The 22,001-nt window shown below is 47.9% G+C and overlaps 1 protein-coding gene across 1 annotated transcript in view; it reads right to left on the bottom strand.

The window, feature by feature from the left end:
* Window positions 1-22,001, bottom strand: part of ITGA9 (integrin subunit alpha 9) — a 293,781-nt gene that overhangs the window by 52,603 nt on the left and 219,177 nt on the right. Inside the window, exons 19-20 of the mRNA XM_090284501.1 lie at window positions 7,423-7,509; window positions 3,585-3,664 (exon numbers count right to left, since the gene is read on the bottom strand). Coding sequence (XP_090140627.1) covers window positions 3,585-3,664; window positions 7,423-7,509 — 167 coding nt within the window. The remainder of the gene's footprint in view (window positions 1-3,584; window positions 3,665-7,422; window positions 7,510-22,001) is intronic.

Genomic DNA, 22,001 nt, shown 5'->3' with positions numbered 1-22,001 from the left:
AGTTGAAAACTTGAGATAAAGAGGCCAGACATCAAAAGGCTCCCAGTCATTCTGCAAGCGCGTGACTTGGGATGCTTTCCGGAGCCTGGCAAGGCCGGGGCTGCTGAGAAGGGGCCCTCTTGAGAAGCTGTTTACTCTCGACATGAAGTCCTCCTAAATCCACACGTGGGCAAGAGCTCTTCAAAGGGTGGTGACGGGAAGGCAGGCAGGATTGCTAGCTTGCAAGATAAGGAGCTCTGAGGGTCTTTCCGTCACAGCAGAAAGTCAGGGCTATGGGTGCCCTCGTGGGGCAGAAGACCAGATTTTCAGCAAAGTCTGGGAAGAAATGAGTGCCTGAAACATTCTGCTGTGTATTAGAGATAACACAGCTCCCTTAACATCTGCGATTCAAAGAATTAGAAGATCTGATATTTAATACTTAAGCTACCAATGCTAGGTGTTCCCTGATGCTATGTGGCAATTGTAATGGATAGAAGAAAATGTTCTGTTAAAATTTATTTTTCTATTTATTGATTTGAGAGAGAGAGAGATTAAGAGAGAGAGAGAGAGAGAGAGATTAAGAAAGAGAGAGAGAGAGAGAGAACCACTACTTTGTCATTCCACTTATTTAGGCATTCATTGGTTCATTCTTGTATTTGCCCGGACCGGGGATCAAACCCACAACCTTGGAGTTATCAGGACAATGCTCTAACCAAGTGAACTACCTGTCCAGGGCCTAGAAGGAGATTTTCTTTAATCTAGTAAGTTATTAGCATTTTTCTTATGTGCTCTGCACTGTATCTGGTAAATAGCAGGTGCTTAATGGATGTTTGCTGAATGAAAATGTGCTCAGGAGAAAGTAATGGGCTACAGATAGTGGGTCTCTGCTGTAGCTGCTTATTGCAATCATTTGATGAGCCTTTTTAAAAATCCCAAAGCCCAGATCTCATCCCAGACCAATTAGATCCGAATCTCTTAGGCGTGGGCCAGGCATCGCTAGTGTTTAAAGCTCCCCAGGTGATTCCAATGGACACATAAGGCCAGGGCGCCACTGGTCTACGATGTGCGTCTCTAACAGATGAAGCTTTCACTGCCGTGGGTTGAACAGACCTCCTTTTACACCTCTGATTAGCCCCAAGCGGGGCTGGGAGGCAGGTGGCGTTTCCTCCTTTGGGCAAGGGAGTTGCTTCCATGCCATATTTCCTGCTCAAATGCTCTTTCCCAGGAATATTGGCTGCGCCAGGTGTTGAGGGACCAAGAGGTCATGTTGATAGATCTGCCCACCATTGGTGACTTGTCTATGGATCCAAGAAACAGCAGAAGAATGAGAATTTTCAAGTTCCAACGGACATCTGCCTCCCTTTATTACATGGGACAATCTCGCGCTCTGTGGACGAACTGATGCATTGTGTCACTGCCCTCTTCAAGAACATTCAATGGCTCCCCATTGCCTTTGGAATGTAGTTCAGACTTTCTGAGGCTACGTGGGCCCTCATGGCCCAGGCCAGTCTCCTCTTTCAGCCCATCTTCCAATGCACTTATATGTTCCTGACCCTTCCTCAGATATAGCTCCTGATGCCCCAATTCACTCCAGTGTCCACCACTCAGCAAGTTGTCCCATGCACATTGTCACCACTGTGCCTATATTTCTTCACCCTTGAAATAGACAATTCTGTTTGAATGCTACCTCCCCAATGAAGCCCTTCTGGATTCTAGCAACAGGAATAAAGTCTACCCTTTCTGTGTGTCTCATGTGTATCTATTAGATCACCATCACATTTTATGTGAATGTGAATTATGTGATTTTGAAAATAGCGTGAATTAAAAAGAACAAAGTTTTGCATGACTGTGACGTTTGCAAGCCCAGCGATTGTAGTCTGTATTGAAATGCTCGTACCCCTCAGCAGTGGGAGCCATGCTGTGCTGGAAGGTTGCACCCGAGCCCTGGGATGGCTGGGCTACCCTTTAACATTCACGGTTGCTATCAGTTACATCTGCTTTGTATATCCTCTAGCAATATATAGGATACACTGAACGTTAATGTGCATTAAGTCCAACTAGTACTGAACAAAAGGCTGGCCAGTCATCCGCTCTGCAGCGCAAGTCGGATACAGCACACGGTAAAGAAGGTCAAAACCCACTGTGACCCACTGTTCTTATTGTTAGGAGGGAAACTGCTCCAAAACATTCATGATACTGCTGACGAATGCAGAAGGCAGCATTACAATCGAACAGGTGCTGTGGGGGTTGTGGACTGAGGGGCGCTGAGGATGCAAAGCCCCTGGCGTCATAGTCATTCCCGGGGTGGGGGTGGGGAATCATCTTCATTCTGGGAGTTTTAAATAAGGTGGGGATAGAGGAAGGCCTCAAGCGAGAACAACACTCAGGGGTAGTGGGAGATGAAAACAAAGCCTGCTCACACGGGCACCCCACGAGTGCTGCTGTCCAGTGCTGTGTTTGACCTGCTGGGACCTCAGCCAGGCTTCCCAAACGCCCCGCTGTAAAGATGGAGACCCCGAGGCCCTGAGGGCAGGGCCACTAGTGAGACTGTGGACAATCCCGAAAGATTCCAGACTTGCGAAGCATCTTAGTCTAACCTGTGGGTAATCAGTGTTTTTATGAAAATTCAAGAATCACTCGGGGTGAGGGTGATGGGATGTTAAGATGAAAACTCTGGTGGAGGTGTCATAGAAGCCAAACTTCAGAGAAAAACAGTCGACCAGGATTTACTACGTCTGGCAGCAAGAATCTAAGGTATGACGTCAAGGATACAGCAGACTCAAGAAAGGAAGATTTCTGCAGACCGTTTTTGGAGAAGACTAAGATGTGGGGAGGGTGGCTGCCTTTTAAATGAAGCTTCAGGAACCTTGATCAAGAGTGTGGTTCCTGCTCAGGAAATGTAAGGGGAAGGGGCCGCTGGCCTCCCTGCTGATGACACAGAGAAAGAGGCGTAAGAGTCACTGACATTTCCAGACACCAGGTGCAGACTGTTGAACAGGATCTATATGGGGAAAGGCAGCGAGGGGTCCCCTTTGTTACTGTCCCAAGGACATGGTCCCAGCAGCAGAAGCTGAAGGTATTTCTGGCTGCCCAGAAGCTGAGGTTGGACACGGTTTTCTCTTTTCCAAGGGGTAAGAGACAGCTTTGAATACCCGCACAGCCTGTGAGTGCTTACACCGGAACCTGTCTTGTCCCACAGCCCTGTGGTGAGCCCGGGGGGGTCTCAGACACGGCTCTCAGGAAAAGGGGAGAGGGCCAGGACAAGTGCGATCACCCCCCCAGGCAAGTTTTTTGCAGTCCTTTTAACTATGGATTTGTGAACTTGCTTGGAGACTTGAAGTTTTTGAGGGCTTTGCATCACCCAAGAGTGACCTGAGAATGTGGAGGACTGTCCTAGATGTCCTCCAAGGACAGGGAAAGAGGGACGTGCAAGCAGAACTAGACAAACACCATCCCTGAGAGATCGGATTTCACCCAGCGCTCTGGGGCTTCATCACTTCTTCCTCCTCAGCATCCTGGGCACCATCGAAACATGACCAGAGTGTGTCTTTTCAGATTCCATCAATATTTTATCTTTGGGGGAAAAAAGTTTAAATCCCTCTTACCTCTGAGCAGTAATGATGAAGCTCAGAATTTCCTCTTCCCCAGACAGATGGCTTGTATCAAAGATCACACTGAATTCATACTAAGAAAAAAAAAAGTGACATTTGGTATTAGTAGGTACTCCAAATTAAACTGTTAGCTACCACCTTCCGACCTCTGGGAACTCATTTGCACGACAAGCATTGTTTGTATGTATAGCCTTTTGATCGCCAGGGCAGAGACAGCAGTGACAGTCACACCACCCTGCCAAGGGGCACCCTGTCCTTTTCAACAACTGAGGTTCTCTTTAGAAAGTGGTATGTTTGTCTCTTAACACGTGTACTGGGGTATTTAAATGCCTTTTAATCCTCTGTTTCTGCATGTTTTTAAGATTTAAATATGGTTATATGGCTAATATTAATGAAATGACTTCACAAAATAACAATTAAGCTACTACTATCCTTAATAAAAAAAGCAAATGAAAAATTACTACTGAATGTCTAAATAACCTTATTTAATTGTTTAAATTACGCAATCAAATGATGAGAATTCTCACCATCCAAACGCAATGTGTTAAACCAGGACGTCTGCAATTTCACACACCATCTTCCCAATTGTTTTGCCACATCGGCACACCCTACCACCTGGGATAGTTACTTCATAGTTTTATTGCCTCGCTCTTTTTGTTGAAAGATTATTTTAAAAGGAAAATGCATGTCGCTTTTGCTGTCGGGACTCCAGGATCACTTGCCATGTGAAGAAGGCAGTCACAAAAAATAGGTATAATGAAAACAAAGCAGTGCTGAACTCTGTGGCCTGCAGAAGGCTCTGAGCCCAAGGCCTACTCCATTTTGCTAAGAGGGAGATGAACAGGTGATCATGGGAACGTGTTAAAGGTGCTCAGGATCACTGATCTTATCCCGCCTGTGGTTAGCGTTGAAAGAGCACTGGGAAGGTAATAACTCTCTCACTGTTAAGTCAGTGTCGTTTACCACCTATAATCACCTGACGGATCACCTAAAATCAGGTACTCCCAGTGGTAAGCACCCGGTGATTTGGGAAACCACCTAAAATCAGGTACCCCCAGTGGTAAGCACTGGTGATTTGGGAAACACTACACTAAGCACATGTTTTTCGCCATGTGTGGGAATGTGGGAGAAACCTGTGACTGGGGGTTACAGGACCAGACTCTATCACTCATCGACTATGTGATCTTCACCAAGTCACTTACTCTGTCTGCATTTCAATAAAAAGAAGAGGCCCTGGCTGGGTAACTCAGTTGGTGGAGCATGATCCCATGAACCAAAAGGTCATGGGTTCGATTCATGGTCAGGGCACGTGTCTAGGTTACAGGTTTGGTCCCTGGTAAGAGCATGTACAGGAGGTAACCGGTAGATGTTTCTCCCTCAATTTTCTTTTTTATAATTTATTTATTTATTTGTTTATTTATTTATTTTTAGAGAGAGGAGAAAGAGAGGGAGAGAAGCATCACTGTGTGGTTGCCTCTCACTTGCGCCCCCAATTGGGGACCTGACATGCAACCTAGTCATGTGCCCTGAGTGGGAATCGAACCAGTGACACTTGGCTCGCAGGCCGACACTCAATCCACTGAGCCACAGCAGCCAGGGCTCTCCCTCAATTTGATGTCTCTCTCTCTCCCTCCTTCCCTCCCCTCCCACCTCTCTAAGCAAGTCCTTGGGTAAAGATAGATAGATAGACAAATATATAAAAAAGAGGGTGGACAAAAAGATTCTTAAATTCCATCAAGCTCTGAGAGCCTATAACTTATTTAATATCTAAATATTTGGGTTCCTTTATGACTAATTCTAGGCCATGGTCTACCTTTGCAAGACTGGAATCTACTGAACTGAATACACTTGACTATCATCTACAGTGGCCACTGAACATCCCTTTCTAGACAGAAATTTCTGTTGCTCTGGTTGTCAGCCTATAGCCAGGGTGGGCCATGGAGAGAGGACAGGAAGCAAAGCTGGATGAGCCAATGGAAGGAAAGTCAAGGGTCCTGTCCCAGCAAAGAGAACTGGCGGATGATCTGAAGGAACCATACTAGAGATCAAGGTGAGGTGAGAAGCAAAAGATCTCGGCAAGAAGCCAAAATCAGAGGGGGAGGCCTGGGAGAAGAGGTCAGAAATACACAGCTGACCAGAGTCAGCCAGCAGCGGCATAGCCCTGAGGCTCAGCACGGGGTCTGGAGCCTCGTGACACACAGGGCGCGAGGGACAGGGGAGGGCCAGCCGGGCTGTGGAGAGAGGGTGTCCCTGTCCCTAACCGAGTCACTTCTTGTGCTTTCTCCAGGGAACGTGCCCCTAGATGCCCTGTCTCCACGTTTACGCTTGCTGCAAGTCTTAACCTCTGTATGTGGGAGGGAGGTGGTGGCATTCCCAGGCAGGGAAAAAAAACTCTATTCCAACATTCACACTTCCGGTGGCTCTAGGTCTACGTTGAAAGTTAATGAATTCTGACATAATGTAATGCCCCAGATTTCAACATCGTTTTGTTTTCATTGATTCATTTTTTATGACTACCTTCTCTTTATGGCAAGTGAGCTCAATCTATTTGTGACAGTGATATAAGTTCCCCTTTTAAAATAACCTTTAGACTAAAACTAGTAAGACATACCTTAGGTTTGATCTGGAATGTAGACTGAATTTTATAATAAAATGGTAACTGTGAATAATTTGTCAAAGCTTACTGTTGCTCAATAGATTACAATGACATTTGTGTGTCGTGTGCCACATATGTTACTCCAAGGTCAGAGTCTTCCTCCTCTGTCCTCATCCTACTTGGAGTCTAACAGGACTTGGCCTGTATCCTGCCAGCTGCTTGTAATCCTTCTCTAAGGGCAGCCCACTTGAGGTTTCCCCTCTCCTGGGATGAATGTGGGCAGATGAGAAAGAGGGCCAGTTTGGGGCAGGTACATTCAATGAGGCTGATGGTTTTGAGTGATTTTTAAGAAGTGAGAAAGTCTCACGAGAACGTTCTCAAAATTGGTTTAGAAAACAGGTACCAAGTGCTGGGACCAAAAAGTCTTAGAGATGAAAATGATCTGATTCTATGATATAAGCAGGAGAGAAGAATTAGCTTTTCATTTATTCTAGGGAGAAAAAGAAGGTAGACAAAGAAATATGAACTTTCCTGCAAATCACAGCAGGGAAAATAGCTTCCATTTCATAAGGCAGACCTGGATTTTTAGATTCTAGTTTTGCCTCCAAAAATCACATTTTCTACATATCTTTGCATCTCCTTACAATGATGGCACATTCTAGAATGTTCCATGAGTGACTGCATATGCTGGGCCACATTACTATTTGAGCTCAGAAAATTCGGCTCCTTATAAATATCGAAGTGACTGTGATTTCTTTTACTTAAAAAAATGAAGTGCAATAAAATTACTTAATGTTTTAAGAGTTTTAAGAAGTCTCTTAAAAAAATTATGAGTGCCCTGGGGAGTCAAGGTTGTAGGTCCCTAGGCCAGACTACCCATATCTTCTCCTGTGTAGTCTCAGGGACTCAAAGTGGCATGCAACGTTCCAGAAGAAAAAAAACAAAAAAGCACTTCAGGAAGGCCAACCAGACGCTGCTTGCCCAAGCGCTAAGGCCATGTTGCATCTCTCACATTTGGGGCATGTCATGTAGATCAAAGAGAAAGACCACGTGACCACAGCCACTCTGGAATCCACTTGGAGTAGACTGCTGTCGGCAGGAGTGTGGCTGTACCGAGCCGTGGCCACCCCAACTCCTGCAGGAGGAAACCTCAGGGAAGGCCACTGGTGGAGTCAGAGGCTGGTGGGAAACTCTGCGGGGCTACTCCCAAGGAAGTGCCCCATCTCTGCCCCTTACCTTCGACTTTGACCTCATGAAAGGAAATCCCACACTGCACTTGAGGAAGTCTGATTCCAGAAGTTCACAGGAAATGCCCATTTCCTCCTGAAAGAGACAGAGGAAAAAAAAAAAAACCCCACTGATGGGCTGGCTGCAGGAAGACAGATGTGTGGAAGTGGCTGGGGGTGGAGGGGTGGGGGGGGTGGCGGGGTGGCGGGACCAGCCGAGGGGGGATGGGGGCAGATCAACACTTCAGCAGAAGCAGACGTGGTCTATCTTTAGGGAAGTTCTCAGACAGTAGCCACTGTTGGTTGTAGTGGGGTGAGGAACCTCTGACCGGGATGAGTCCCAGACCTCCCCTGGCTGCCCACCCTTCCCATGGGTTCCCTGGGAAGACAGGTGCAGAAGACAAAACCACTTTTCACTCTGAACTAATATCTCGGCTCTGAATCCCCATGCTCTCCTGGTAGACTAGACCAGGCCATACGTGAGCCACCAAGTTGTCTTTTTGGCCCCTGTCTCCTAAGCCCACACCCTAATCCTGCCTTTCAAGACCTTGCTAGCATAGGAAAGGCAAACTCTTAAGAAAATCACACCAGGGAAAATACAAGGATTCTTTCTATAGCCTGAAGAAGCAAGGAGGACTGAACTTCCCTGCCAGCCTCCCCAGGGTGGGTGTTGGGTCAAGGACAAGGAGAGGTTTCCCAGTGTAGCTTGTGATAGACTCTGCATTCAGTGGCACGAGAGAACCAGGCAAGGGGCACAAGGAGCTGCTGTCTTTCCATGGGAACACGTGGTTTACAGCCAAGGTCAAAGGAAAGCCAGGAGGGTCTTCATAACCCTCACGGCTTCTCCAAGTCACTGAAGCAAATCAAGACTCCCAAGGGGAGGCAGCATGCTTGCTGGAAGCCGAACCCTGACATTCAGTAAGGCAGTGTGACTTCCCCAATGTCATTCTTGGCTAACTCTAAATCCTGTCTCCTTCCCTGTCCCAAACGATGAGGACCAAAAGAAATCAGTTCGTGAGGATTCGGCTCTGAAATGCTGCCCATGTTTCCTGCTCCAATTTTCAAGATCCACACCTCAGCTCAGACCAACTGTTCTAGTCCTGTAGACAAAGAAAATGACAATGTTCTATGGCGTCCAATCAGGGGGGAAAATGTGAGCACTTACTTTAATAAACCTATACTAATATAGTAGGAACATTATCAAACACAGAGAAAGTATAAGTGATAAAAGATATATATATATATATATATATATATGTATGTATATGTATACACACACACACACACACACACACACACATATATATATATCAGGATTACTCAATTCAGTTCTGAACTCCTTTTGTAAAAAGCTCAACAACTCACTGGAAATCCCTTTCAAGCCACAAGAGAGGTTTTCAATGTAAGTCAAAGGCCTATTTGTTCTTGAAGATTTACTGCCTTGAAGACTTCTTCAGTTATTGCATGTATGTGAAGGAATGACTGTGGCTTCAAAAATTTACTCTGGAACTTGACGGGACCTCAGCTTACTTAGCTTTGGCTAAGACTGCTTTGGATTATTCAAGAGCTGCTGAATGATGTTGTTTTTGTTAATTCCAAAATACGAGAAAATAACATATAAGCCAGCATTTACAGTGTTACTCCAAGTCTCTCTTCCATTCAGTCTAAGAGAAATTCTAAAATTCTCGATGGATCTTTTGCAATAAGCAACAAGAGGGTAAAGCAAAGACATCTCTGAGAATGAGTGTGCGCAGCCATCTGGTCCCTGGCCCACTTGCTCCTGGACATGCTACAGACCGTCTGTCACGGGTCACCCTCCTGCCACCTGTCGGCATCAGTACAGACCTCCTATAGCTACTTAAGCTGCCTGGAACAAAAGATTTTAAAATTCTAAGTCCTGCTCTCCCACTACAGTGTTTTTTTTTTTTTTTTTGTCTGAGAGATTACAATGCCTTCCCCCCGCAAGCATTCTGCAGCCTGTGACTGACAGGGGTGCAAAAGGCTGCGCCCCTGCCTCAAGATGAGACCACCTCTGTTGTGCAACTAATGATTCCGAGCCCCCGCAGGAAATGGCTGAGCAGACTCTGGCTGATGGCACAGTCCTGTTTGGCTCCTTCCTCTGCCCCATCCTGCTCCCTTCATTCTTATTCTCCTAAGGGCATTACCCTAAGAAATCACTTGTACAGGAATCTGCATCTCAGGTTCTACTTCTGATGAATCTGACCTCAGTTAATACTTGTTACACACAAGGCTCTGGGAATGAGGGCCACTAGAAAGTTCTGGGCATTTGCCCCCAGGCGGGGAGAGAATAGAAGGGGAGGCTCACAAGCGAAGATCTGTTGTTTAAATCCATCCTAGCCAAGAGAACACTTCCTCAATTTCAGTTTATATAATCTGCATAGCTTCCCCATCAGGGGGGGCACTTGCCCTCAAAGAGGCATCTGCAGCCCCTTTGTTCTAGTTCAGATCATGCCCAGGTATAACCTTAGATACCAGGGTCAGGATGGAGCCACATACCCCCGTGGTGGTCAGGCAGGCACACTGCAGGCACAGAAAGACCCAGAGAAGCTTTCAAAAATGAATTCTGGGAGGTGCGGCTAAACTCAGCCATCCCCCTGCTTTCAGCAACATGTATAGGTAGTGCTCTTTGAGGGCTTGCTTACTTCCTCTGCCAGGCAACTGGTGCCCCCCAGGAGGTATATGGGGACAATCCCAGGGACCGGGCTTCCCCTTGGCTCTGGTTCCTTCCATGTCCCAGTCATTGCTCACACTACGTTAGCCTGGAGAACTTGACTTGAGTATTGTTGCAACATTTAGGATGATCTGCTCGCAGCCCTCTGGAATGAGGGCCAGTGAAAAAACTGTCTACACGTTGTCCTGGGCTGCCAGACAGGGCAGACATCTGATCACCCAATTTGCATACAGTGCACCTCTACCACAAAATAAACCTAAAACCTCGCTGCAAATGATCCAGGCTTTCACGAAATCAATGAAAGTCATGTCGGAAAGCTGCTCACACCACTGAAAGCCACTGATAAAACTGGGTCTGGCTGCGTTAGATCCGTTAACTGTTGGAGAAATCAACATTTCCCTGGGTGCTAACATGTTAAGCTGCTCCAGGAGATAAGGACTTAAATAAAAATGATTCCCGAGAGCCTTTGGGAAAACACTACCATTGTCAAGATGACCTTTTTTTGTGATTGTGCTTTAAAAAAAAAAGTTTCTTTATGACATCGTAGGGATATTCACCTCCTAAAGCTGCCCATCCAGCACTTAATTCTTCTTCCGTTTCAGAAATTGATGCACTGTTATTTTAAAGAGGCTAATAAAGCAAGTATGCTCTTGCCTTGAGTCTAAGATATCCTAGACAATTATAATCACAATGTTACAAAAGCTGTTAAATGGAGGATAATATAAACTTATCTTCATAATTTTTAGTTTCATTTTTCAAGTAAAGTTCCAATCAAAACTTAAACAAAAATTTTACTATGGAATTTTGAACCCTATTTTGAGAAGATTCACATAACTGGCTTTTTTCCCAGTCCCACTTTGGCTTGGCTAGCAAGAATATCCAATAAATGCTATCAGGGTTTCCCCCTGGAGATTATAAGTGGTTCAATTAAATTTTTTTTTCCAGTTTTTAACTAACACACATTATTCCTGGGATCAGGAAAACATCAATTAACATTTTTGAGAACACAGCAATGAAAAGCTTGTTTTGTGGACACTCACCTCTGTATTCTCATGCCTGGCATTGAGCCGGGCACTTAGTAGACCCTGAGTCTGCAATTATTACATGAACAGGGCCTTGGCTCATCAGGGATTCAGATGAAAGGACGGCAAGAAGCAGCTCATTTGCTGGTCTGCCTGGCATGGGAGATGCTTGCCTTGGCAAAGTCCCTCTCTTTTCCAGACATACCTCGGCTGTCCTGGCCCCAGGAGCGTGGCTGGTGGAACCGAGCTCCAGCCCTGTTTGTAGCGTGCGGTGGTTGGCAGGAAGAATCAGCTAATGAGGTTAGTGCGCCTCTGTGGCCTTCGGGCTCCTTCCTCCCAGTCACACAGCGCTCGGTTTCACTGTGGAGTGGGGCTTTATCTGACCACCAACACAGTGGTCTTTGGGGAGCAGCGAAGTCTGGTAATGGGCTGATGCTCAGCACCAGGGTGAGTCTGAAATCTGATTTCCCATTTTCCACATGTGTGTCAAACTGATGATGACCCTGAGATCTCCACGTCCAGCTGCCAGGTGGTCCCTGTGAGCTGGTAAGAGCTGCCTCCATGTTAAGTCAGCTAATACAGAATTCAGGTGAATACTGGAAGTATTTTAGCCAAACCCCCTAACTGACTGAGGAGCCAGAGGTGAGCAGGGGTTCCCAATAACCTGGCCCCATAAGTGAACAGAGAGTTCATTCCTAGGAAATATTTTATTGGCCCGACTCAACGATGAGTCAGCCTGAGCCTCACCAGAAGAAAACAGTCCTGTTCCCACAGGGGAATCCTTTGGGACAAGGCCCATGAAATTCCTACCCATAAAGAAAAGTACATGAGCTCACAGCATAGAAAGTGCACATGCTTTGGCATTAGTGTCCCGACTTTTGATTGCTGGCTCAGACACGTAACAGCTGTGTGTCATCAGGCACATTAATCATGCTTTTCTACACGCCCCCATCCTCTTACCTGCAAAATAAAGTCCTAACACCTGCCTCCTGGGACCGTTGCTGTCCTGTAAGTGCTGATGGGTACAAAGATGGGATGCACAGAGGGCCCCTACTCAGCAATGCTGACAACATGCCAGGCAGCCCCTCTATGGTGGCTTCTCTTTTTATGCCCATTTTAAAAGAATGGGTCAGAGGGGTTTGGGGTGGGGGACACCAAACAAGGAACCACAAGGTTCCATATTCCCCAAAGAATCCATGGAAAATGGAGACTGACCAGGTCGGGAGCACAGACCCCATGGATCTGGAGCACACAGATGCCTAGGGTGGCTGGTGGCCTGGCCAGGCTGGGGCAGCGGTTACAGGCCTTCTGCCAGTTAGGAGCTGGCAACTGAACAGGCCGGGGGGAACCAGAGGCGACTATCCACACATGTGAGGGATTTGGAGGAGCAGGGCAAAGAAAATACTACAAAGCAGGTTCTTTTCTTAAATTCCATCAGAACTCCCATTTGGAAGCCAAAGCTCAGATGATTCTGGGTTTGTTCTTTCCAAGTCTGAAAAAGTGAAGCAAGTGTCGGAGAGAGATAAACCACAGAGGTCTCAAGGCAAACTTCTTCAAAGCTAAGCATGAGACGTGAGAGAGTGCACTTTAAACAACTGGCACCCGTCACAGGCCGTGGGAGACCAGCTGAGGCACTGGGGAGTGAGTATCTGGTCACCGTGGGGATGGGGAGTCTCCCAAACAGCCCTCTTGACCCTCAGAAAAAAGAATGCTTTGAAAGCTTTAAAATAAATGAAAATAATCTTACATTTTAAAAACCAATACAAGTTAGAAATGACTTGAATAAATTGTCTTTTTCCTATAACACGCCCCTCTTTTGTGCATTTCCTCAACCCTGTTTAGAACTGATCTTTTTATTTTCCCAAAGCGAAGACAAATAAAAACACTTTCCCAAATGCTGGTGTTTGCCCCCTTCAGGGCCACAGGAATATGAACTTTAGAATCTAAACAAAGAAACAAATAAAAATAAATCAACCAGCCCTAACTGAAGAGGCGAAAGTGAAAAGACTAGCGAGCTGTGCCTTCTAAGGTTTGAGGATTTGATTTTCATCCAGGAAGTTTTTCCTCTTGTTAAATACAGGCAACTAACTTATTTTTAGATTTTTAAAAAATGGTTTCTAGTCTAAGGTTAAGAAATATGTATTGATATTTCCCAGAGCCTGCAAATTCTTGATCAACAAACTAAGAATTCAAAGTTGAATTCCACCTCATTAATCAAATTATTTGGTTTTCTATCACTCTTTTCCTTTGCCCTACAGGCTAGACTGAAGAACATAAGGTAGGGACCTCTCCTGAGATGGAAAGAATTTAACATCGTGGCATAAAAACAATTTGTGCATGCTGTTTGGATAAAAAGGTTTTATAGGAGTCAAGTGTTTGCGGGGTGCTCATTAAAGTCTAGGCCAGGAGAGCCCTGGCTGTTTAGCTCAATTAGAACATCATCCAACACACCAAGGTTGCAGGTTCGGTACCTGGTCAGGGGACATACAAGAATCACCAATGAATGTACGAATGGGTGGAACAACAAAAAGCAATGTTTCTCTCTCTTTCTAGAAATCAATGAAAAAAATAAAATGTCTTGGCCAGGAATCTCAATACTAGCAATGCACTCACAGTGAAGAGTTCCATCCTGCCTACAAGCCACTTAGGCTCCTGCCTGCTCAAAACTCACCTGTGAAGAACCTTGTCACTCAAAGCATGGTCCCTTGGACCAGCAGCATCCGTACCACTTGGAAGCTTGCAACCATGCAGATTCCCAGATCCCACCCCAGACCTGCTGAATTAGAATCTGTATTTTAACAGAGCTCCAGGTAGCCTCTGTGAAACGACCACTTGAGAGGCACTGGTCTACCTCCCTGAACCTACCCACATAGGACACTCGATGTCAGCTATGGAGACCCCTTCCTCATGCTCTCTGCCCTCCAGAGCAATATGTCCACTGTGGATGCTATCTGAGGGCTAGTGTCTATGTGAGGACAGACTTTTCTGGAGATGGAGAGCCATCCATTCACACGATCCCTATCTGGGCAGACTTCAGAACAAGGATTGGCGCTCAAGTAGTTTGTCTGGAAGGTGACCTCAGAGCCATCTATTCTTCAATCCACCTGCCTCTTTTTGGCCAAGAATTGTTCAGGGGACATTGCCTATCCTGTGCTTCCAGCCCCATGGGCGCTTGAGTGCAGCACAGTCCTGTAGCCAAGAGAGGCACTGGCAGGCCTCAGCCTGCAGAGGGACGGCCACAGGTGGTCCCCAGGGAAGAGGAAGGAATATAAGGGCATCAACAGTGTCTCTCCCCATCCTCTCCTGTCTGCACAAGCAACTGGGGGGACGCAAAGCCGTGGGGTGAGAACGGAGGCTGGAGGCAGTTACTGCTGAGCCTCCCCTGGCCACAGATGGAGACACCTCTCCGTGGTCCAGTATCCTGGAGCAGGTCTCCACTGAGCATGCTCTGGGCTCACGGTGCCCTCTCTCAGCGGGAGGCTGCTTCTTATCCCTTCACTTTGGTCAGCACATCCACGTTGCTACTTTTGGACACATCTCGGGACTCCCTTTAAAGAACTGGGGTCCTCTCTTGGGATAATCTCTCCCTGCTTTCTCTTTCCTTGCTGCCACAACAGATCAGCTCCAAGCTCTTCCCACCTAGACCCGAGCAAACAGCCTCTTGGTGAAAGCTCTGCTTCCAATTGTCCCTCAGTCTGTTCTAGAAGCGGCCCCAGTGAACCTTAATGCACTATAGTAAGTCCTCACTTAACATCATTGACTTCAAGCAAAACAACATATAACAAAACCGACTGTACTGTAGGCTGATTGTTATAAACAAGAGTTCAGTTCCTATGCCATCTCATCAACGTTATATGGAAATGTCGAGTGAAATGATGTTACTTGAGGATCTGTTGGACTTCGTTCATTTTTGCTCAAAAGCCTTCAAAGATTACTAACAACACAGACCCCTCCCTGATTTCTAGCTGGGGGTGAGCACTCAAATCACGTGGGGTCCAGGGCGACCACACACAGCTTTGCAGGCTGTTCACCGCACAAGGGACCTGGCCGAGGGGGAGAGGGGCTGCAATCCAGCCCAGGCAGCTCTCACCAAGCCCTGGATCCTGGCAAAAGGCTCTGGACCACCAGAGGGGGCACTTCTCTCCCATTTGTATAGTGATGCTAGGAAGACGGTGATGGCTCGGTGTGGGACGTTTTGTTAAAAAGACCCAGATGGAAGCCCTACTGTGGACCCACTGAATCAAAGGTCACAGCATGCGCAAGCATTTGCCAAAAGCTCCCTGGATGGTTCCCAGGTCAGGAACCCTGGTATGGTAGGCTGCATTAAAATCATTATTAAAGAAGCAGATTGCATGCCCCACCCTCCAGAGGAGGGTTCCTTAGAGCAGATGCTGGGTCAGGAAATCTGGATTTTTGAATCAACTGAGGCACGTGTTCTGCAACCAGTCTTTAAGCACTGGCCCCCAGGGCTATGACAGTCACTGTCATTTTGGAGATGAAGAGACTGGGACTGAGAGTGTATACGAAGTGCCTTCCTGGGGCTCCAACTTCCGTGAGGGCAGCGTACCTCCCCACCTCTGAGTCCTCAGTCTGGAGCCTGCGCATAGTGCCCGCCCACCGCTCCCCCCCACCCCCACCCCGTGCAGTGACACAGAGAGAGAGGAACTCTGGAGAACAAGGGCAGCTCCAGCACCAGTGCCCCCTCCCGCTGCCCAGAAGGGAGCTCATCCATTCACTCACCAAGTGTTTCTTATTCTGCCTCAAATGGGAAACAGGTCCCGTAGCATACCTCTTATGTACGAGACACGTATGTTTTCTGTTACGCTTTACATTCCTTTGTTCATTCCGTCGGTTAATAATTATTTATTGAGCAGCCTCGATGTCCTCCATTGGGACACATGCCTTTATAGTGGAGTCCCTGTGGTCTCCAAGGGGCTGTTCCCAGCCTCAGAGGAGGGGGAAGGACCAAGCTGTGGGGAGAATGACTTCTGTCCGCTGCGGTGTGGTGAGGGCTTGGGCCAGGCAGCTCCAAGTGCTGAAACCGATCTCCCTTTACAAGGGAAGCTTAGCTTCCCACCAGCCTCCGCGCTGTGAGCCTTATTTCACAACTCGTTATTATTACTACTGCTTCACCTTTCCTTTTTTAACACAACTTTTTATTCATTGATTTTAGGGAGGGAGAATAAGTTGTTCCACTTATTGATGTATTCATTGGTTGCTTCCCGTATGTGCCCTGACTGGGGAGCAAACCCGCAACCTTGGCCTACTGGGATGACACTCCAACCAACTGAGCTACCCGGCCAGGCCCACCTTTCCTTTTATTTAGCTAAAAAAAATCCGCAGATTCTTAAAATTATGGAATCTCAGACTGGACAGTGTGCGGGATGTACCAGAGTCACCCCAATGCTCTTTGGTGGGAAAATTTAGTTTATCATTGGAACACATAGATCCAACGCTACCACAAATGATACCAAAAAAATACCATTCGTAATATGGCAAGATCTAGCTGAGGGTCCTCTTATTGAGAACAGTATGCAGCAGACTAACAGGCTGAGAACAGGTCCCTGTGGCAAGTGTAGGACTTGTGCTCTGTCATTATCTTATTCAACAGACAGTGCTGGACTGATCTCATGTCCCAGGCATGGGCACGTACACAGGTATCTCCATCCCTAAGCAAGCTCTTCTGTTAAATACCAGACATACAGCAATTGCCTGGCAGCTGCGCTAACAGAGAAACGTTCACCAGTGAGGGCTCAAGCTGTAGGAACCAGACCGTGAGGAGGACAGACAAGAGAGCACAGGCTGCTTCTGAGGATGGTCAGAGCATGCACACCCCAAGGAAAAGCCTGAGGCCAAGAACCTGGAGGATCAATACACAGTCAGAACTACTGCAAGCCCGTTTTACAGCACTCAGGGCAGAACGACGCGCTCATACGACTGCATGCCAAAGGTATGTGTCCTGTCCGTGTTTTCAAGAACAATATAGGCAGATGGGTTTGGTGTTCTCGGGTTATACTTGGTTTTCTCCATATTTGGTTTCAACATCTTCAGTGACTTGGCCAGTTGTTTAAAATGACTCGCATGCATGAAGAGCAGGGGTTGCTTTTGGTTGTTTTTACGGTTTGGTTTTAAGTTCAGTCTTGCTAGAGTTGTTTGTGAAAAATTTATGCTTTTTTTTTCATGGTTCTTTACAAAAAGCTGCAGGCTTGTAAGACTGCCTGTGCCTCCCTATTTTGTTCTGAGTGTGTTGGAATCTGCTGGATTTATGATGGTGTCAGCTGCTGGCCTGGTTGTGGGGAACAGAGGAATGGACTGACGGATTTATCGCTTCCCATGCCCTGACCTGCAGAGGTCATTGATTGGTCAGCATTTTCCGGGTCTCCGTCTGCCATTTTCTAGGAATCTCTCTCTTTCACAGGACAGGTTTGTTCATTCTTTGTCCCCTCCCCTTTGGTAATGGTTTCACTTGTCTTGCTTTCCACGGGTTTTGTTTTGTTTTGTTTTTATGGTGTTATTGACTATTCCCTGGGCTATACATTACATCCCCATGACTTACTGTAACTGGACGTTCCTACTTCTTCACCCCCTCCCCCTTCTCTGCGCCCCCCCAACATTGGTTTTAGTTTCTCTTTAGATGGCTGGGCTGACCACGTGCCATTTCCCTCACAGCAGAGCACAGGAAGGACGGGCACACAATGCCAGTGGCCCCACCAGGTCCCCTGGGCCTCTCCACCACCCACGGCCATGCACGTCGAATTCCCAGCCACCAGCACCTGTGTGTCTTTTGATAAAGGTGATCTCATGGGCTGCTGGAACCCTCTCTTTGCCTGTGAATGTGGGGCGGGGGGATGAAAGAGCTTAGGAATTCACATCCCCTTGGGGGAACGGTTAACCAAGCTCCCTTGTCCCTGAGTGGGACATTCGGAGGTGGGCCCTATACATTGGATTGTGCCCAAGTTACCCACCTTCTCCCCACACTGAGGACTCTGACATCACCTCCCCTCTGCCTCCTTCCCCAGACCCCTGGTGGTTTCTTCTGGGAACGCTTCCTAGTAAGTCCCTTTTACATGATGTCACAAGTCCCTGTCTTGGGATTTCATTCTAGGACACTCAGACCAAAGTAGCAGAAAGAGAAACACCCAGCTTCCCTCCTGTTTCTGTGCCTCAGGTAGGAGGAGGCCAACCTGGCATGGACGGGAGAATTTCAGGTCTGAGCAAATGGAAGCCTCTAGTCTGAGCTAACAAACGAAGTAGGGAATGGAAGCCCATTCCAAGCAAACTGAGATCTTTTAAAACAAAGAATTCCACCTGCCAAACATTAAGGATGCAGCTAGGATGGCTATGCACACTTACATATTGATTTTTAATCCCCTTTAGTGCCTCTTAAACACGGACGCATTTAATTATCGCTCCGAAGTGTTTCCTCTTTGTCCACTTTGGGAAGGATGCTGCCGGCATTGTCCGCACCAGGCTCCAAGCAGGGGCTCTAAAGAAGGTTAAAGCCACTGTCCTCTTTACAGAGCTCCCCAGGGAAAGGAACGGGGACCCTGCAAACATCTCGACTTGTGACTGCACAATGATTTTTTTCAAAATTTACTTGGCTTTAAATCTTAGTCCTATCACATACCAAGTACCTCCCTAGAAACACACAGACTAGTAATTCACAGCCTTGCTATAAGGATTTAATGAGTTACTATGGTGGCAGCCACCACGGAGGTGGTTATTGCTATCAGGCTCTACAGAGGGACTTCTCAAGTGTTTCCTTTGCTCTGCCACCCACAGTTGCTGGCAAATCCTTAGGCTGTTCAAAGCCACCTCCACAATAAGACCCTCAACCTGGCTGGGTGACTGAAAACCAAGAAGATAGAGCTAAGTGTCCTGAACTCTGACCATGTGGCAGACACTGCTCGAAGCACTTTGTTTGGATGAACCGATTTATGCTTCTCAACAACCCTATAAGGCAGGTATCAGATCACCTGTTTTCAGATGAGGGTACGGAGGCCCAGTGAGGGCGAAGGAATTTGTCCAAGGCCACACAGCAGCTCCACCGCAGAACTAGAACTTGAGGCTGGCAGTCCAACCCCAGAGCTCACACCGCCTCACAGACACCACGCTGCAAAAGGGGCCTTCGGGGGGAACGGGGCACAGTAGGTTGTCTTTCCTTTGCTCTGTGATAACCTGCCCGCAGCACAGTGGTTCCCAGACCCCACTGCCCACCAGAGCCACCTGGAGGGGTGTTAAAGCGCACAGTGCTGGGACTCGCCCCCAGAGTTTCTGATGCAACAGGGCCGGAGGAGGGGGGGTAGCTGTGAATGTGCCTTTCTAATCAGGTTGAGGGTGATATGGATGCTGGTGTGAGGGGACCACACTTGGAGGGGGCACTGATCTAGATGCTTAGAACATGGTCCAGGCCCAGGAAATGACTGTCACACACAGAGAGCAGACTGGTCTGCTGAGCCAGCTGACACTCGAGTGGCCCCTTCCAGGGATGCCGGGAAGTGTGCCGGGCTCTGCGCTGGTATGTGAGAACCTTTCACAGGCCACCCGCTGCCACTGTGACTCCCAGATGTCTCGATTTTTCAGCCTGCCTCCAAGCTCCCTCTAAAAAATGGAGCTAGGAAATCACCTTTAAAATAGAAGCTGCAGTGAGGAAGTGCTGAAGAGGAACTGAAGCGGGCAGAGGTAATGCACAAACGTACAAGAGTGCCTTCTCTTGTCTGGCCCTGGAAGTACCATTTAATCCTGAGGTAGGTCCCATAATCCCCATTTCACAGAGGAGCAAAATGAGGCTCCGAGAAGTTGGGCAATTTGCCAAAATCTATGCAGCTATTAAGTGGCTGAAGTGGGAGTCAAACCGAGGGCAGTTTGGCCCCACGGCCCCTGCACTTCCTCCACCCAACGCTGCGTCCCTTTGACTACCTGGGTGGTGGACACCCTGCCTCCCGCATACCTGGGCAAACTGCAGAGAGAGGCCTGTGGCCCCATGTGGTGTTTCTGCGGGGAAGGGAACGTTTCATGCATGGCATTTAAAGCCATGGAACAGATTCTGCCCTATGTGGGGTTTCCCAACCAGAAACAGCAAACTCCAATGGCGTCTCATCTGCCTGAAGGATCCACGGTTTGTCCTTAGCCCGGATAGAAACAGAAGTGTGACCACAAGCGGAACTGCCCCGGGCCTTCAGAAACGGCCCAGAGACCCCTTGCTGGCAGCCAGGGTGCCCATCCCCGAGTCCCAGGCAGCTGCCCCTTTGTGAAGAAAGCTCAACAGGCTTTTCATAAAGAGCACAGAGAGTTTTCTTTGGCACGAGGTTCCGATTTCCTGCCCTGTTCCAATGACCTCACGAGGGAGTGTGGACGCACCCGGACCCCTCCCCAGTGCCAACAATCTCGGCTTCACACTCAGGCTTTCTGATTATTTAGGGACAGAGCTTGTTTCTTGTCTTCTTAATTTGAGGCCCTCCTCCCACCTCCATCTGTGGCTCTACCCACTGCCCTCCTCTGTATTTGAAGACCAAAGGCCGTCCCTTTGGCTGGAACCTTCTAGAAGAGGGGCTGTAGAACAGAGAGGCCTCTCTGTCATGAACGCCGATTCTGCCCCTCTTCAGCAGATACATTTTAAACTGCTGCGAAGTGACAGGCAGTTAAATCTTACCATTAGGTGGCCCTAAGAGGTGGAAGGAAAAGTCACATGAACTTGGAGACAACCAAAGCTCCACCTTGGGTGTATTGTCTGGGGGGCCAAGTTCTTTCAGGGGTTTCTGAGAAGGGGTTCTCCTAACTAGAAAGGCTGCCTCCTCCAGTGAGTGCGTCATTGTCCCACACCACTGTCTCCAGCCAATGGTGTCACTTCTAGAGCCATTGGTCAAGTCCTAGAGTTTTAAGTGGATACTCAACATGGCCACAGAGCACTCAGAAGTCAGGGCTGGGTGGATGGGTGGAGAGAACCTCTTCCTTCATCTCTAGGGGCAGGGCAGGGAGATTAGGATTCCTCAACTCCTGGCCACTCTGCTTGCCTGTTCTGCACCCAATTCCTGCACTGGCAAATGGGCATAACAATGCTGCAGAAGACATCTGTTTCTTGCCACCCACATCCATCCAGCTTTCTGATGACCCACCTCCACAGAGCCCCTCCATCTCCTCCCCACTCTCAGCCCATGGCGGGCAGGCTCTCCACCAGACTCCCACTGCCCCAAGGGGTGGGGCATGTGACCCAGGCTTAAGCCAATTAGACCCATGAGACTTTTGCTAGGACTTGTGTGAGATGAGATTACTGGCAGCCACCTTGCCATCCTGGGGGGGACAGCCTGTCTGAGAATGAAGCCAAAACAAGAAAGAGAAGCTGACAGATGGAGGGAGACGCTGTGACATTTTTCTGAGGCCCAACAAAAAGCCGCGGCCGAAGCCAACCCGAGGTTTGTTCAGCTTGCAAAACAATAAATTCTCTTTTCACTCTAGCCAATTTGGGTTGAGTTTTCAATTGCTTGCCACAAAAAGCAATCAAATATGATACAAATCAAGAAAAATACGAATACCTATCTCCAAGGGTTCTGAGAAGCAAGTTAAATAAAAGTCCTTGAAAGAACCTAGCTGAGGGTGGGCCAGAGAACAGCCCACGGAATAGGCCTCTGTGCTCGGTTCGGGGGCGCAGTTTCCCAGAGTGCATAGGAGACTCAGCCACAAGGGCTCCCAGCACCAAGCGGGGGTGAGAGGTGTAGCTGGGAGTTTCTCATCTGGACGTTTTAGGAGGATATGCGTGAAAGCCCAACCCAGACCAAGGCGGAATCCTCTGGCCACCTGGACCGCATACAGGGATGAATGAATGAACGACTTGCATCTGAAGAAGCCTCAGGCCCTCAATTGTACAGGTGACTCAGT

This window comes from Furipterus horrens, unplaced genomic scaffold, assembly GCF_987537825.1.
Source record: "Furipterus horrens unplaced genomic scaffold, mFurHor1.1.pri manual_scaffold_7, whole genome shotgun sequence".
Taxonomy (NCBI): Eukaryota; Metazoa; Chordata; class Mammalia; order Chiroptera; family Furipteridae; genus Furipterus; species Furipterus horrens.
Note: the sequence above shows the minus strand (reverse complement) of the source record. Positions and strands in the feature narration are given on the sequence as shown.